The following is a 16,477-nucleotide window of genomic DNA, read 5'->3' on the forward strand; positions in this document are numbered from 1 at the left end:
GAGACCAGCGCTCACGGCGCGTGGACACCGGGGTAGACACCTCGGGCCACGTCAGCCCCGACCACGTGTCTGGACCCCCACCAGATGCCAGACCGCGTGCCAGTGGCCCCAGGGCCCAGGAGCCACCAGTCAGGCTCACCCCCTGCTTCTCCCAACCCAGTGGGCGATCTCGGGAGAAAGCCAGGGACCCCGCCTTTCCTGTTCCCAGACGCGACGGGAAGGGCCCCGGCGGGTCGGCGAGGGTCAGAGCTGGTGCCTGCCTGGATCATGGGTACTTCGTTTTCCTTTAGCTTGAAGAGCTTCGAGGCCAACATTAGCCATTAAAAGCCAACTACTGAGGGATAAGTGGTATTAGGCAAAAACTCCAGACCAGCTGGGAAGCCACGTCTGACTGGTACATGGGTTTGTTTAATCAAAACCAAGACAATGAATTAAAATCCAGATTTCTCACTTTCCTGGAAGGTGACAAAACCTGACTCTACAGGGTAAAGTCCCCGAGTGACAGGCACCAGCCGGAGCCAAGGGGATTCCAGTGGGGGCCCCACACCGCCCTCACCCCCATCCCACAGACGGGTCTGCAAGCACCAGCGTGCCCCTGCGGGGGAGCAGGATGCGCACGGGTCCCTCACGTGTCACCAGCGTCCATGTCGCGGAGGACGGAGCTGAAAGCCCAGCAACGATGCTGCAATTACTCCTTCGACACACACGCCTCCGATGTGGTGGTGACTGGTCATTACCTCCAGCCCACAGATGAGGAAGTGGGTATCGTGCAAGTTACTTCTGCAATCTTGGTTTTCTTCTTGAAAAGTCAGGAACGCGTTTACAGGCTCGCCCTCAAAGCCCCTGGCAAGTTTGGGTGAAGCAGGTGCCCCATCACCCCGGTCTCCCTTCAAACACTAGACTGCACGGCCAGAGCTTTAACGGGCTCGAGGCAATCGGATGAACTCACGGGTCTTCACACCAATGCGTCCAGGCCGTCGAGGAGCAGCTCCAAGAGCGAGGCTGTGTTCTTTCACGTCCTTACCATCCCACCCGAGGTTTTACGCCAGAATAGAAGTGTGGGCAGCCTGTCTGTCTGTTCTCTCTGGGATAACGGGATGCACACAGCATCCTGACCGTGGGAATCCCTGCTTCTGAAGAGACTGCAGGCGTGTTACACGGCAGGACATCTCAGGAAAAATAACAGGTGAGGAGGAAGCTGGCAGCCCCCGTGAGCCCCCTCCACTTACCTAACGGGAGCTTCAGAAACGATGGTGCTTCCCTGAGATACTCGACAGTGACGGTCACCTCATCGCCAGCATTTTTCAGAAGATGCACCTGTCAGTGTGACAAAGGACAGCCAGTTTACCACTACAGAGGGACCACGGAAATAAAGCGTGCATGCCCACCAGGGCTTCCCTGGTGGCTCGGACGGTAAAGAATACGCCTGCAATGCAGGAGACCTGAATTCTATCCCCGGGTCGGGAAGATCTCCTGGAGGAGGAAATGGCAAGCCACTCCAGTATTCTTGCTTGGAGAGTCCCATGGACAGAGGAGCCTGGCGGGCTACAGTCCCTGGGGTCGCAAAGGGTCGGACACGACTGAGCGGCTGACACTTCCACCACAAGCTTTGCCTGTCTCTCGAGGAGCCAGTGTCCACGATTGCCTCTGAGACTCTGGAAGCTCCGCAAGCCTCCCCTGGGGGGACAGACGGATGCGGTGTGTCCCCAGGTACACGGCTCTGCGCCTCATCCACACACAGGTGCACGCATCAGCCCGGGTCCAAGGCCAGGCTCCCCGCACACTCGACACACCCCACCCCGAAACCAAAGTCACGAGAGAAGCCCAGGCGAAGCTCCAGTCGCCGAATCTCAGACCCCGGCACACACGCCCGCGGCTCAGCCGCGATGCTGTCACAAGAGCTCCAGAGTTGAAACAACACTTTAGTTTGGAGAAACTGAGGGCATCGCGTCGCCCTGCTCGGCTACAAGGTCACCCACCCCCAGGTTGGGGCCCTTCACCTGCAGCGACCGACAGCTCCCCACTTTAGCTCTGGAGACAGCTTTGAAAGCCCTCACTTCCATCAGTGAGGCCAACTCGATCCAGACACAGCAGACAAAGCCCATAAATAAGGAGCCTTAAGTGTTCCCGCCCGAGACCCCAGAGACAGAAACGCACCACCTCAGCCCCTCCCAGCTGACACGTGTCTCCTGGGACAAGTGGCCCCAGGTGATTCTGATAAAAGCTCAGGGTCACCGGCAGTGCAGTGAAGGGACCCCTGGGCAACGCCCTGCCCTGTGGGTGTGGGTTTCCGAGGGTGGGGGTCACACGGGGGGGGGCGGGGTTCGGCCACCACAGAAGCTGCCGGGTCCTCAGCTCATGGAGTTTTACGCTGAACACCTGGGTGTCACCTGAACAGTAAGAGCCTGAGATCTGTGACTGTCTCCAGGGTCAAGTTCACCCACTGCTTCTGTCATGCAGATCTGCACATGCGTGTGCACGCACACACGCACGCACAAGCACACACCTGGAGAAACAAGCAACCAGCCTCGGCTCCCGCAGGACACCTTCTACCAAACGCAGCTTTGATCTGCTGAGTGAGCAGCGTGACCACCCGCGAGATGCTGTGAGCGGGGGTTCAGGGGTGAGGGCCGGGCTGCGGCTTGGAACCCGGAGGAGTCTCTTTCTACCATTTTCTAAACACAAGGGAAGGCTTTATTTCTAAGGGTTCTTGAGTTCAAAACCAACAGGACTCGGCATCTGGCCTGAGACCCTAGTGATAACCAAGCAGCTGTGTGTGACTAACACGCGTATAAAAAAGAACCCATTTCAACCTGAAAAGGAGGCCTCACGAAAGGAGTCAGCGCCTTTTTATTCATTACGGCATTTTTTTTAATCAATGGCTATCATAGCAGAAGTTAATTTAACATTTGAGATTTTGAAAAAAAGTCCTGACCATGCTGCATAGAAACGCAGTTCTGCACCATCTCTCATTCTGAGATCCTTCAAGTCCAAGCACGGACCCTACTCTGGCCTCACTGGATGTCAGGCTGAGGTCTGAGGTGGGGGCTCCAAGGCAGACACGTGGGGTCCCCCTGTGGGAGAGTGACCACCTCCCTGCCATCACTAACCTCTGCATGCAGGTCAGACTGCGCAACTTCCCAAACATCCATTTTCCTTCCTCTCCGAATGGTGAGAGGTCTTAGAATTTGCTCAATAAAATTAAGGAAAGTTCCCTCTCTGCCAGGTCTGCTACAATTTTATGTGTCCATGTGGATGGGGACGCAGGGTGCAGTAAAAAGCGGGACATCAACGCCTTTTTGTCACCCTAAAGTAGTAAGGCTTTTCCAAAGCAGGAGACAATGGGCAGGGTGAAGTTCATTCTGTGGATCTTCTGTGTTGAGCAGAACTGCCTTTTTTCCTTTTAGTATTAATTGAATCTAGAATTGACTCTGAAAAATGAGGGTGTGAAACTATGTGATTTATGAGGTCTTCTACAAATTTAATATTTTTATGAACTTCATGAACCTGAAAAGCTGAGATTGTGTATGTCATTAGCTGTGCTGATTCAAGCATGGCTTTTGTATCACATAAGACTGTGGACTTATAATTTGATAATTTGGTCCAAAAGGTATATTTATATTAGTCAAATATTGGAATAGCTCTGTGTATTAAGTTTACACATCTTTTTCTCAAAAGCTTTTCTTTTGGATGAATGCTTTTCATCTCCCCAGGGCTGGGATAAAGTTACCTAGCTATGCACTGTCTCTCTTTGAATTCCTGTGTGTATTCTCACCTTAAGAAAGCAAGCTTTTGCAGAAATTGATAAATAACACAAATGCTAGGTTTAGCAAGTAAATTATATGTCATCCATTTGAACCTAAACCTTAAACTACATGTCCCATCCAACCCACAAATCTTACCTCCATGCTTGGAGAGAGTTAAAGGAATTCTCTTAGTAATGAACTACTAATATGCTGCATTGTGGAGCCTGACCCGACCTTGGTCAAGGTTCATCTCTGGAAAGGTGCTGGGGTGGAGCCTGTGACCCCCAAGTCCACGGGCCAGCATCCCAGATGTGCACCAGAGGGGAGCATCCCGGAATGTCCTCCAAGGATGAGCACGCAAAGCCGGAGGGACCCTCCTAGGCTCCATGAGGGCCACCCGGGAGGGCTCCCCACTCCCTGAATTTCAGCCCCCATCTTCAAATCCACTTTTTACAGCATCTGAGAGGCCCCTATGAACACACGCATGAAATGCACATACAGAAACAAAATAATTAGAATAAGAGAGTATCTAAGAAAAAGAACAATATCCGTAAAAAAAAAAAATCACACACTTACCACTTCTTCGTGGGTTGCACTTTCTACATTAATGCCGTTAACCTGAAAAGAGACAAATTAAGAATTTTGAGGATAATAACTGATGAGTCTCAGTTCAGAACTAACAGGAACTAACATGCAACAGAGCTAAGGACTGAAGTTCAAGATACTGACCTGGAGCAGGGCATCCCCTACGAACAACATCCCTGTCTGGTCGGCTGCAGAGTCGTAAAAGGGGCAACAGTGTTAAGAGAGACTCAGAGACATCGTGCTCCTTGTGGTGGCAGCTGAAGCAGAGTCCGCAGCAACTGGTACAGTGTGTGCAGGTGTGTGAGTGTGTGCACATGGGTGTGTGCATGCACGTGGACGTGGGAGCCTGTGTGGGTGAATGTATGCATGTGTGCATATGGGTACATGTGTGAGTGTGGGTATCTGTGTGTGCATGCGTGTGCACGCATGTGGACATGCATGTGGAGGAGTCTGTACATGTGTGCACAGGTATGCACATTGAGTATGAGTGTGTGCACACGTGTGGACTGCATGCATGCATGTGGCTGTGTGTGCATGTGGGAGTCTGTGTGGGTGAATGTGTGCATGTGTGCACAGGTGACTGTATCCGTGCACACGCATGCATGTGTGGACGTGGTGTGAGCACATGTGTCTGTGTGCATGCACGTGTGCATGTGTGTACACGGGTATGGGAAAATGCAGCAGCACAGCACCAACCCTTCCAATGCAGCTACACACTCAGCTGATTTTAAGCACATTAAGAGAGTTACTTTCCAAACACAGAGGCTTGTTTAATGAGAAGCACAAAAGAAGGATTTCATTACACATGTGGAAAGTCTGATCCCCATTTTCCATTAAGTTGACACAGACAATAAAATAGGAATTCTAGAAGTCCCTTAGGATTTCCCCATCTTTCCTGGGAACACATTTACACATACTGTTTTAATTAAAGGGAATGTGCCCAGAATATTAAAGGGAAAAGGAAAAAAAACCTTTGCATTTTACAATTTGAGTACAATCTCTACAGCATATTTCCACTTAATTTTTCTATTATCATAGGGGAAGAAAGAAACCTCCTTTTAACAAGACTGAACCAATTTGCACCAAATGTAAAGCATTTTGCAGTGTAAACCCTGACAGCTGCCTGACTTTGGCTCTGCTCACCCAGGGACCCGCCCTGAGGGGCCCAGCTCGTAGCAACACGCTGTCGTCCACACGCCAGACAGAGCCAGGAACCCCCGACCCTCAGTCCTCGCCGGCTCCGATGTTTAGAGATCCGGGTTGGTTTCAGTAACTGATCATTTGGGCCACTTGTTTTTGCTCTTCCTGGGCTTTAAATTCCTGCTCTTGTGTTTAAATTCACCAACAAAGAGGGATCCCTGGAAACCCAAACCCCCCCACCTCAGTGAAACAGGACCCCAGGCCCCCACCCTCTCTGCCAGCGACCTTGGTCTCGCCGTGTGACCGGGTCTGCTGTGTAATTTCCAGGTCCTGTCAGTAGAGAACCTCTGTGTTTTCAAAGTCCCCTCAGGGTCACTGCCGCAGGCGTAAGAACCAAGAAGGCTGGAGCAGCCACAACACAGGTGAGTGGCGGGCTGAGGCCCACACAGAGCACATTTTCACAGGTACCGTTTGCCTTCATCTAGATTTGTTTTACTTCATGTCTTTGGTTAAATACTGAAAACCAAGTAATAAGCTATTCTTTTAACAGTGGCATTTTTTTTTTTTTTTTTATAAATTTATTTATTTTACTTGGGGGCTAATTACTTTACAATATTGTAATAGTTTTTGCCATACATTGACAAGAATCAGCCATGGGTTTACATGTGTTCCCCTTCCCGAACCCCCCACCCACCTCCCTCCCCCTCCCATCCCTCTGGATCATCCCACTGCCCCGGCCCCGAGCCCTTGTCACATGCATCGAACATGGGATGGTGCTCTGTTTCACATATGACAATACACATGTCTCAATGCCATTCTCCCAGAACGACCCACCCTCACCTTCTCCCTCAGAGTCCATAAAATTGTTCCATGCATCTGTGTCTCTCATTCTGTCCCGCGTATAGGGTTATCGTTACCATCTTTCAGATTCCATATATATGCATTAGTATACTGTATTGTTGTTTTTCTTTCTGGCTTACTTCACTCTGTATAATGGGCTCCAGTTTCATCCATCTCAGTAGAACCGGTTCAAATGTATTTTTTTTAATGGCTGAGTAATATTCCATTGTGTATATGTACCACAGCTTCCTTATCCATTCATCTGCTGATGGACATCTAGGTTGCTTCCATGTCCTGGCTATTGTAAACAGTGCTGCGATGAACATTGGGGTACACGCGTCTCTTTCAATTCTGGTTTCCTCGGTGTATATGCCCAGCAGTGGGATTGCTGGGTCATATGGCAGTTCTATTCCCAGTTTTTTAAGGAATCTCCACACTGTTCTCCATAGTGGCTGTACTAGTTTGCATTCCCACCAACAGTGTAAGAGGGTTCCCTTTTCTCCACACCCTCTCCAGCATTTATTGCTTGTAGACTTTTGGATAGCAGCCATTCTGACTGGTGTGAAATGATACCTCATTGTGGTTTTGATTTGCATTTCTCTAATAATGAGTGATGTTGAGCATCTTTTCATGTGTTTGTTAGCCATCTGTATGTCTTCTTTGGAGAAATGTCTGTTTAGTTCTTTGGCCCATTTTTTGATTGGGTCATTTATTTTTCGGGAATTCAGCTGCAGAAGTTGCTTGTATATTTTTGAGATTAATTGTTTGTCTGTTGCTTCATTTGCTATTATTTTCTCCCATTCTGAAGGCTGTCTTTTCACCTTGTTTATAGTTTCCTTTGTTGTGCAAAAGCTTTTAATTTTAATTAGGTCCCATTTGTTTATTTTTGCTTTTATTTCCAATATTCTGGGAGGTGGGTCATGGAGGATCCTGCTGTGATTTATGTCGGAGAGTGTTTTGCCTATGTTTTCCTCTAGGAGTTTTATTGTTTCTGGTCTTACGTTTAGATCTTTAATCCATTTTGAGTTTATTTTTGTGTACGGTGTTAGGAAGTGTTCTAGTTTCATTCTTTTTTTTTTTTTTTTTTTTTTTTTTTTTATAAATTTATTTATTTTACTTGGGGGCTAATTACTTTACAATATTGTAATAGTTTTTGCCATACATTGACAAGAATCAGCCATGGGTTTGCATGTGTTCCCCTTCCCGAACCCCCCACCCACCTCCCTCCCCCTCCCATCCCTCTGGATCATCCCACTGCCCCGGCCCCGAGCCCTTGTCACATGCATCGAACATGGAATGGTGCTCTGTTTCACATATGACAATACACATGTCTCAATGCCATTCTCCCAGAACGGCCCACCCTCACCTTCTCCCTCAGAGTCCATAAAATTGTTCCATGCATCTGTGTCTCTCATTCTGTCCCGCATATAGGGTTATCGTTACCATCTTTCAGATTCCATATATATGCATTAGTATACTGTATTGTTGTTTTTCTTTCTGGCTTACTTCACTCTGTATAATGGGCTCCAGTTTCATCCATCTCAGTAGAACCGGTTCAAATGTATTTTTTTTAATGGCTGAGTAATATTCCATTGTGTATATGTACCACAGCTTCCTTATCCATTCGTCTGCTGATGGACATCTAGGTTGCTTCCATGTCCTGGCTATTGTAAACAGTGCTGCGATGAACATTGGGGTACACGCGTCTCTTTCAATTCTGGTTTCCTCGGTGTATATGCCCAGCAGTGGGATTGCTGGGTCATATGGCAGTTCTATTCCCAGTTTTTTAAGGAATCTCCACACTGTTCTCCATAGTGGCTGTACTAGTTTGCATTCCCACCAACAGTGTAAGAGGGTTCCCTTTTCTCCACACCCTCTCCAGCATTTATTGCTTGTAGACTTTTGGATAGCAGCCATTCTGACTGGTGTGAAATGATACCTCATTGTGGTTTTGATTTGCATTTCTCTAATAATGAGTGATGTTGAGCATCTTTTCATGTGTTTGTTAGCCATCTGTATGTCTTCTTTGGAGAAATGTCTGTTTAGTTCTTTGGCCCATTTTTTGATTGGGTCATTTATTTTTCGGGAATTCAGCTGCAGAAGTTGCTTGTATATTTTTGAGATTAATTGTTTGTCTGTTGCTTCATTTGCTATTATTTTCTCCCATTCTGAAGGCTGTCTTTTCACCTTGTTTATAGTTTCCTTTGTTGTGCAAAAGCTTTTAATTTTAATTAGGTCCCATTTGTTTATTTTTGCTTTTATTTCCAATATTCTGGGAGGTGGGTCATGGAGGATCCTGCTGTGATTTATGTCGGAGAGTGTTTTGCCTATGTTTTCCTCTAGGAGTTTTATTGTTTCTGGTCTTACGTTTAGATCTTTAATCCATTTTGAGTTTATTTTTGTGTACGGTGTTAGGAAGTGTTCTAGTTTCATTCTTTTACAAGTGGTTGACCAGTTTTCCCAGCACCACTTGTTAAAGAGGTTGTCTTTTCTCCATTGTATATTCTTGCCTCCTTTGTCGAAGATAAGGTGTCCATATGTGCGTGGGTTTATCTCTGGGCTTTCTATTTTGTTCCATTGATCTATATTTCTATCTTTGTGCCAGTACCATACTGTCTTGATGACTGTGGCTTTGTAGTAGAGTCTGAAGTCAGGCAGGTTGATTCCTCCAGTTCCATTCTTCTTCCTCAAGATTGCTTTGGCTATTCGAGGTTTCTTATATTTCCATACAAATTGTGAGATGATTTGTTCTAGTTCTGTGAAAAATACCATTGGTAGCTTGATAGGGATTGCATTGAATCTGTAGATTGCTTTGGGTAGAATACTCATTTTCACTATATTAATTCTTCCAATCCATGAACACGGTATATTTCTCCATCTGTTTGTGTCCTCTTTGATTTCTTTCATCAGTGTTTTATAGTTTTCTATATATAAGTCTTTTGTTTCTTTAGGTAGATATATTCCTAAGTATTTTATTCTTTTTGATGCAATGGTGAATGGTATTGTTTCCTTAATTTCTCTTTCTGTTTTCTCATGATTGGAGTATAGGAATGCAAGGGATTTCTGTGTGTTAATTTTATATCCTGCAACTTTACTATATTCATTGATCAACTCTAGTAATTTTCTAGTAGAGTCTTTAGGGTTTTCTATGTAGAGGATCATGTCATCTGCAAACAGTGAGAGTTTTACTTCTTCTTTTCCTATCTGTATTCCTTTTATTTCTTTTTCAGCTCTGATTGCTGTGGCCAAAACTTCCAAAACTATGTTGAATAGTAGTGGTGAAAGTGGGCATCCTTGCCTTGTTCCTGACTTTAGGGGAAATGCTTTCAATTTTTCACCATTGAGGATAATGTTTGCTGTGGGTTTGTCATATATAGCTTTTATTATGTTGAGATATGTTCCTTCTATTCCTGCTTTCTGGAGGGTTTTAATCATAAATGGATGCTGAATTTTGTCAAAGGCTTTTTCTGCATCTATTGAGATAACCATATGGTTTTTTTCTTTCAATTTGTTAATGTGGTGTATTACATTGATTGATTTGCGGATGTTAAAAAAACCTTGCATTCCTGGGATAAAGCCCACTTGGTCATGATGTATGATCTTTTTAATATGATGTTGGATTCTGTTTGCTAGAATTTTATTAAGGATTTTTGCATCTATGTTCATCAGTGATATTGGCCTGTAGTTTTCCTTTTTTGTGACATCTTTGTCTAGTTTTGGAATTAGGGTGATGGTGGCCTCATAGAATGAGTTTGGAAGTTTACCATCTTCTGCAATTTTCTGGAAGAGTTTGAGCAGGATAGGTGTTAGCTCTTCTCTAAATTTTTGGTAGAATTCCGCTGTGAAGCCGTCTGGTCCTGGGCTTTTGTTTGCTGGAAGATTTCTGATTACACTTTCGATTTCCGTGCTTGTGATGGGTCTGTTAAGATCTTCTATTTCTTCCTGGTTCAGTTTTGGAAAGTTATACTTTTCTAAGAATTTGTCCATTTCTTCCAAGTTGTCCATTTTATTGGCATATAGCTGTTGGTAGTAGTCTCTTATGATCCTTTGTATTTCTGTGGAATCTGTTGTGATCTCTCCATTTTCATTTCTAATTTTGTTGATCTGATTCTTCTCCCTTTGTTTCTTGATGAGTCTGGCTAATGGCTTATCAATTTTGTTTATCTTCTCGAAAAACCAGCTTTTAGTTTTGTTGATTTTTGCTATGGTCTCTTTTGTTTCTTTTGCATTTATTTCTGCCCTAATTTTTAAGATTTCTTTCCTTCTACTGACCCTGGGGTTTTTCATTTCTTCCTTCTCTAGTTGCTTTAGGTGTAGAGTTAGTTGATTTATTTGATTTTTTTCTTGTTTCTTGAGGTACGCCTGTATTGCTATGAACCTTCCCCTTAGTATTGCTTTTACAGTGTCCCATAGGTTTTGGGTTGTTGTGTTTTCATTTTCATTCGTTTCTATGCATAATTTTATTTCTTTTTTGATTTCTTCTGTGATTTGTTGGTTATTCAGAAGCGTGTTGTTTAGCCTCCATATGTTGGAACTTTTAATAGTTTTTTTCCTGTAATTGAGGTCTAATCTTACTGCATTGTGGTCAGAGAAGATGGCTGGGATGATTTCAATTTTTTTGAATTTACCAAGGCTAGATTTATGGCCCAGGATGTGATCTATCCTGGAGAAAGTTCCATGTGCACTTGAGAAAAAGGTAAAATTGATTGTTTTGGGGTGGAAACTCCTGTAAATATCAATTAAATCTAATTTGTCTATTGTATCATTTAAAGTTTGTGTTTCCTTGTTAATTTTCTGTTTAGTTGATCTATCCATATGCGTGAGTGGAGTATTAAAGTCTCCCACTATTATTGTGTTATTGTTAATTTCCCCTTTCATACTTGTTAGTATATGCCTTATATATTGTGGTGCTCCTATGTTGGGTGCATATATATTTATGATTGTTACGTCTTCTTCTTGAATTGATCCTTTGATCTTTATGTAGTGTCCTTCTTTGTCCCTTTTCACATCCTTTATTTTAAAGTCTATTTTATCTGAAATGAGTATTGCGACTCCTGCTTTCTTTTGGTCTCCGTTTGCATGGAATATGTTTTTCCATCCTTTCACTTTCAGCCTGTGTGTGTCCCTAGTTTTGAGGTGGGTCTCTTGTAGACAGCATATATAGGGGTCTTGTTTTTGTATCCATTCAGCAACCCTTTGCCTTTTGGTTGGGGCATTCAACCCATTTACATTTAAGGTAATTATTGATAAGTATGATCCCGTTGCCATTTACTTTGTTGTTTTGAGTTCGTGTTGAAACATCCTTTCTGTGTTTCCTGTTTAGAGAAGATCCTTTAGCATTTGCTGGAGAGCTGGTTTGGTGGTGCTGAATTCCCTCAGCTCTTGCTTGTCTGTAAAGCTTTTGAATTCTCCTTCATATCTGAATGAGATCCTTGCTGGGAACAGTAATCTGGGTTGTAGATTATTCTCTTTCATTACTTTAAGTATGTCCTGCCATTCCCTTCTAGCCTGAAGGGTTTCTATTGAAAGATCAGCTGTTATCCTTATGGGGATCCCCTTGTGTGTTATTTGTTGTTTTTCCCTTGCTGCTTTTAATATTTGTTCTTTGTGTTTGATCTTTGTTAATTTGATTAATATGTGTCTTGGGGTGTTTCGCCTTGGGTTTATCCTGTTTGGAACTCTCTGGGTTTCTTGGACTTCTGTGACTATTTCTTTCCTCAATTTAGGGAAATTCTCAACTATTATCTCCTCGAGTATTTTTTCATGGCCTTTCCTTTTATCTTCTTCTTCTGGGACTCCTATGATTCGAATGTTGGGGCGTTTCATATTGTCCCAGAGGTCCCGGAGGTTTTCCTCATTTCTTTTGATTCTTTTTTCTTTTTTCCTCTCTGCTTCGTTTATTTCCATCATTCTATCTTCTACCTCACTTATCCTATCTTCTGCCTCCGTTATTCTACTGTTGGTTCCCTCCAGAGTGTCTTTTATCTCCTTTATTTCATTATTCATTCTATATTGATTCCTTTTTATTTCTTCTAAGTCCTTGATAAACATTTCTTGCATCTTCTCAATCTTTGTCTCCAGGCTATTTATCTGTAACTCCATTTTGCTTTCAAGATTTTGGATCATTTTTATTATCCTTATTCTAAATTCTTTTTCGGATAGATTCCCTATCTCCTCCTCTTTTGTTTGGCTTTGTGGGCATTTCTCATTTTCCTTTACTTGCTGAGTATTTCTCTGCCTTTTCATCTTGTTTAGATTGCTGTGTTAGGCGTGGCCCTTCTGTATTCTGGTAGTATGAAGTTCCTCTTTGTTGTGGAGGTTCCTCACTGCGGTTGGGGTTGGACAGGTGGCTTGTCAAGGTTTCCTGGTTGGGGGAGCTTGTGTCGGTGTTCTGGTGGGTGGAGCTGGATTTCTGCTCTCTTGAGTGTAATGGAGTGACCAGTATTAATTTTTGAGATGTCTATGGATTTGGTGTGCCTCTGGGCAGCCTGTATATTGATGCTCAGGTCTATGTTCCTGCGTTGCTGGAGAATTTGCGTGGTATGTCTTGCTCTGGAACTTATTATCTCTTGGGTGGAGCTTGGTTTCAGTGAATTTATGGAGGCTATTGGATGGTCTCTTATTAATTAATGTTTCCCCTGGCTTTCAGTCTTATTCTTGCAGTAGCCTCAAGACTTCTCCTTCCATACAGCCTCAATAATAAAACTTTTAGGTTAATGGTGAAAAGATTCTCCACAGTGAGGGATACCCAGAAAGGTTCACTGAGTTACATGGAGAGATGAGGTGGGGGGGGGTGGGTTGTAGTGACCAGGAGGGGAAGAGGGGAATTCAAATGTGGAGAGAGCAATCTAGCCAGTAAGCACTTCCCTCTGTGCTTTCCACAGTTTGGAACCCTCAGAGTGATTCACAGAGATACATAGAGAGGGGGGAGGAAGGTAACAGAGGTGAGCATGAGTAGAAAGGGAGGAATTAAGAGAGGAGAGAGAGATCTGGGCAGTATCCTGTTCCTGAAGTGTTCTCCAGTACCCAGAACACCCTCAGAGATTCACAGAATTGGGTTGAGAAGAGAAGGAGGAGGGTGGGAGATAGAGGTTCCCTGGGGGAGAAGAAAGAGCATCAAAAGGGGGAGAGAGTGATCAGGCCAGTGATCACACTCCTGAGTAAAAATGGGTCCTAAAGATTGGGTTCTTAAATGTACAAAGTTGATATCAAATATGTAAAACACAGATTAAAAATCTAGAGTAGAGGTTAGACTCTTATAAAACTTACAATCTAAAAAAAAAAAAAAAAAAGAAAAAAGGGAACAGTGTAAAAAGAAAAAAAAACAGTAAAACAGTAAAAAAAGAAACAGTAAAAAAATGTAGAACAGGAAAAAAACATTAAAAAAAAAAAACACAAAAGGTATAAGATATATGTATGTAGTTTGCTTCAAAAATAGGGTTGTTTTTTTTTTTTTGCAAGTTAATAGTGGGTTATGAAAATGAAAGTTAAAGGTGTAATAGAGGACTTGAAGAAAAAAGAAAGAAGAGAAAAAAAATTTTTTTTTTAATTAAAAAAAAAATTAAAAAAAATTAAAAAAAAATAATAATAGTAAAAAATATATATATCCCGGACTTTCTCTGGAGCTGTTGTGAGCAGTGTGGGATCTGCTCAGTTTTAGATAGATCCTTATTCCTGCTTATACTTTTCAAGATCTGTAGGTCCTTTTTAATGCAGTCGGTATTAGCTACAGGGATCTTAATCTGTTGGCCTGTCCCTTCCAAAGCACTTCCCTCTGTTTATTTGGCTTCTGTTTGGAGATCTCTTCAGTATCTAATTTCCGCCCTGCAACAAAGCGGTGGAGGTGATCTCTTTAGGTTCGCTTGTTCAATCGTGCTGTGGGGAGGAAGGAACACTGCAATTCTGGCGTGTGTGTGGTAAGCTCGCAGTGTCTCGGCCGCACTGGGTTCGCCCCCGCTCACGGCGTGTGTGCTTTCCCCGTCTACCCTGCTCAGGCTTCAGGTTACTCGGCCGGGGAGCGGGCCCTGAGCTGCGTGCACTTCCCAGGACTAAGCCGCTCAGGTTCAGGCTCCCGGTTACTCCACAAAGGCGCAGACTCGATTTTGCCCGCGGCTTGTGCCGTTCCCGGTCGGAGCTGCCCAGGCGGCCAGGAGTTTGGCGAGGGCGCTGTCCCCTGTTGGGGCGGTGCGGCTTATCACCTCCCTGGTCCCCGCCTCGGTTTACGGGCGCGCCCGGCTCCGGTGTGCTTTGTGTCGGTTCTGGGGAGCTGGTCTCTGGCTGCGACCCTCCCGGCTGCTGTCGACCCTCCGGGATCTCAGGCAGTCTTTGCTTAAAAAACTGGGAGCCTGTTTGCAGTTTGGTAGGGGGTGCCCTCTCTGGAGCCGAGTTTGCCCCTTTCCGGCTCTGGCGGGCCCCGCCTGCCCGCTGTGTCCGGCGGGGGGATGGCGCGGTCCGCAGCCGGCTAGCTCTCCTCTGGTATCGCTCAGTCCTTTGTTCTGTGAGCGGGCCGGCAGTGCCTTAGAGTTGGGCTTTTCGCGGGATAGTTCTCTCTCTCGCTGTCCCACAGTTTAGGTTACTATCTCACGTTAGCTCCCTCAGATTGCCCTCGGGGCACTCGGGCCCGGTCCTTACCCTAGGCAATGCCGCCCGCTCCTCTCCGTTCAGCCCCCACTTGCTGGTGGCGGATGATGCGAGCGTCTGGGGTTCTTTGCTGGGAGTTGCTTTAGGCACGTAATCTGTCGATTTTATTTATTTTTTCCTCCCAGTTACGTTGCCCTCCGAGATAAAAAATCCTCCCCCACACCCGCCGGTGAGAGGGTTTCCTGGTGCTTGGAAATTCCTCCTCTTTTACGACTCCCTCCCCGGGACGGGTCTCCGTCCCTAACTCTTTTGTCTCTCTTTTTATCTTTTATAATTTCTCCTACCTCTTTTGAAGATAATGCGCAGTTTTTGTGAAAGCCTGACGTCCTCAGCCAGCCTTCAGAAGTAGTTTTGTGAAGTTTGGTCAGCGTTCAGATGTTCTTTCGATAAATTTGTGGAGGAGAGAGTGGTCTCCCCGTCCTATTCCTCCGCCATCTTCTGCTCCAATTGACAGTGGCATTTTTTAAATCCCAGAAAAATATTTAATGTCAATTGTTAATATTAGTTCTAGTCATTAACTATACTAAATTTTGTTGAAAATAAAACACAATCTGCATACTACTAAACACAATGATATTTTAGGTAACTAATGAAGTTACTATTTACACTGAGACTTTGCCCAGAAAACCTCCATTACCCATTAGGTGAGACCTACTGATGGAGACCTCTGTCTCTCTCTCTCTCTATCTCTCTGTCTCCCTATCTTTCTCTCTCTCTCTCTCTGCCTCCATCATTTAAAAAAGCCAATTTAAAAAACTTTCCAATTAAATCTTTGAAGTGTTGTCCCTTTGAAGGACACTTCTAGTCCTACAAAACAAACTGGTGGCGGTGGTTTAGTCGCTAAGCTGTATCTGACTCTTGCGACCCCACGGACTGTAGACCACCAGGCTCTTCTGTCCATGGGATTTTCCAGGCAAGACTCCTGGAGTGGGTAGCCATTTCCTTCTCCAGGGGATCTTCCCGACCCAGGAATCAAACCCACATATTCTGCATTGCAGGTGGATTCTTTACTGACTGAGCCACCAGGGAAAGTGGTAAAATGGATGATAAACAGTATCATGGAAGTTTGATTTTAATTTAAAATTTTAATTAATGTTCCTAAATAAATAAACTTTTTGGTCAGATTAAGACAGGTTAGTGGATTTCAGTTGAAAGTAGCTCCAGCTTATTTCTCTGGTAACCCTGTCATTATGTCAGGATGTAAAATGGAAATAGAGGAAAAAATATTTTAATCCACATAAATATTCAAACATGCAAGCTAGCTACAAGGAGATATTCTATATTTCTGTTATACTTGCCTTTTTAAGTCAAATTAATTGCTATCACTAGTGTTATGTGAGGTTAGTTATGCAAATTTAATCTTTGCAATACAGTTGTGTTATAACAGAAATAATTTGTTCTTTCTGCAAATTAATTAGTAAGATTCAGACATGTTAAATATTCACTCACATAAAGTTCTGGGGAATATTAGAAAATGATAATATTTCCTTAAAAAATCTTAGTATTAACTGCACCGTGAATCTAGG

General features: G+C 44.2%; 1 protein-coding gene across 1 annotated transcript in view; it reads right to left on the reverse strand.

The window, feature by feature from the left end:
* The window catches only part of SNTG2 (syntrophin gamma 2), a 124,043-nt gene that overhangs the window by 56,056 nt on the left and 51,510 nt on the right, over positions 1–16,477 (reverse strand). Inside the window, exons 5-7 of the mRNA XM_081576295.1 lie at positions 4,476–4,519; positions 4,323–4,364; positions 1,230–1,317 (exon numbers count right to left, since the gene is read on the reverse strand). Coding sequence (XP_081432421.1) covers positions 1,230–1,317; positions 4,323–4,364; positions 4,476–4,519 — 174 coding nt within the window. The remainder of the gene's footprint in view (positions 1–1,229; positions 1,318–4,322; positions 4,365–4,475; positions 4,520–16,477) is intronic.

The sequence above is a fragment of the Giraffa tippelskirchi genome, chromosome 1 (assembly GCF_054371585.1).
Source record: "Giraffa tippelskirchi isolate mGirTip1 chromosome 1, T2T-mGirTip1v1.2.pri, whole genome shotgun sequence".
Lineage (NCBI taxonomy): Eukaryota > Metazoa > Chordata > Mammalia > Artiodactyla > Giraffidae > Giraffa > Giraffa tippelskirchi.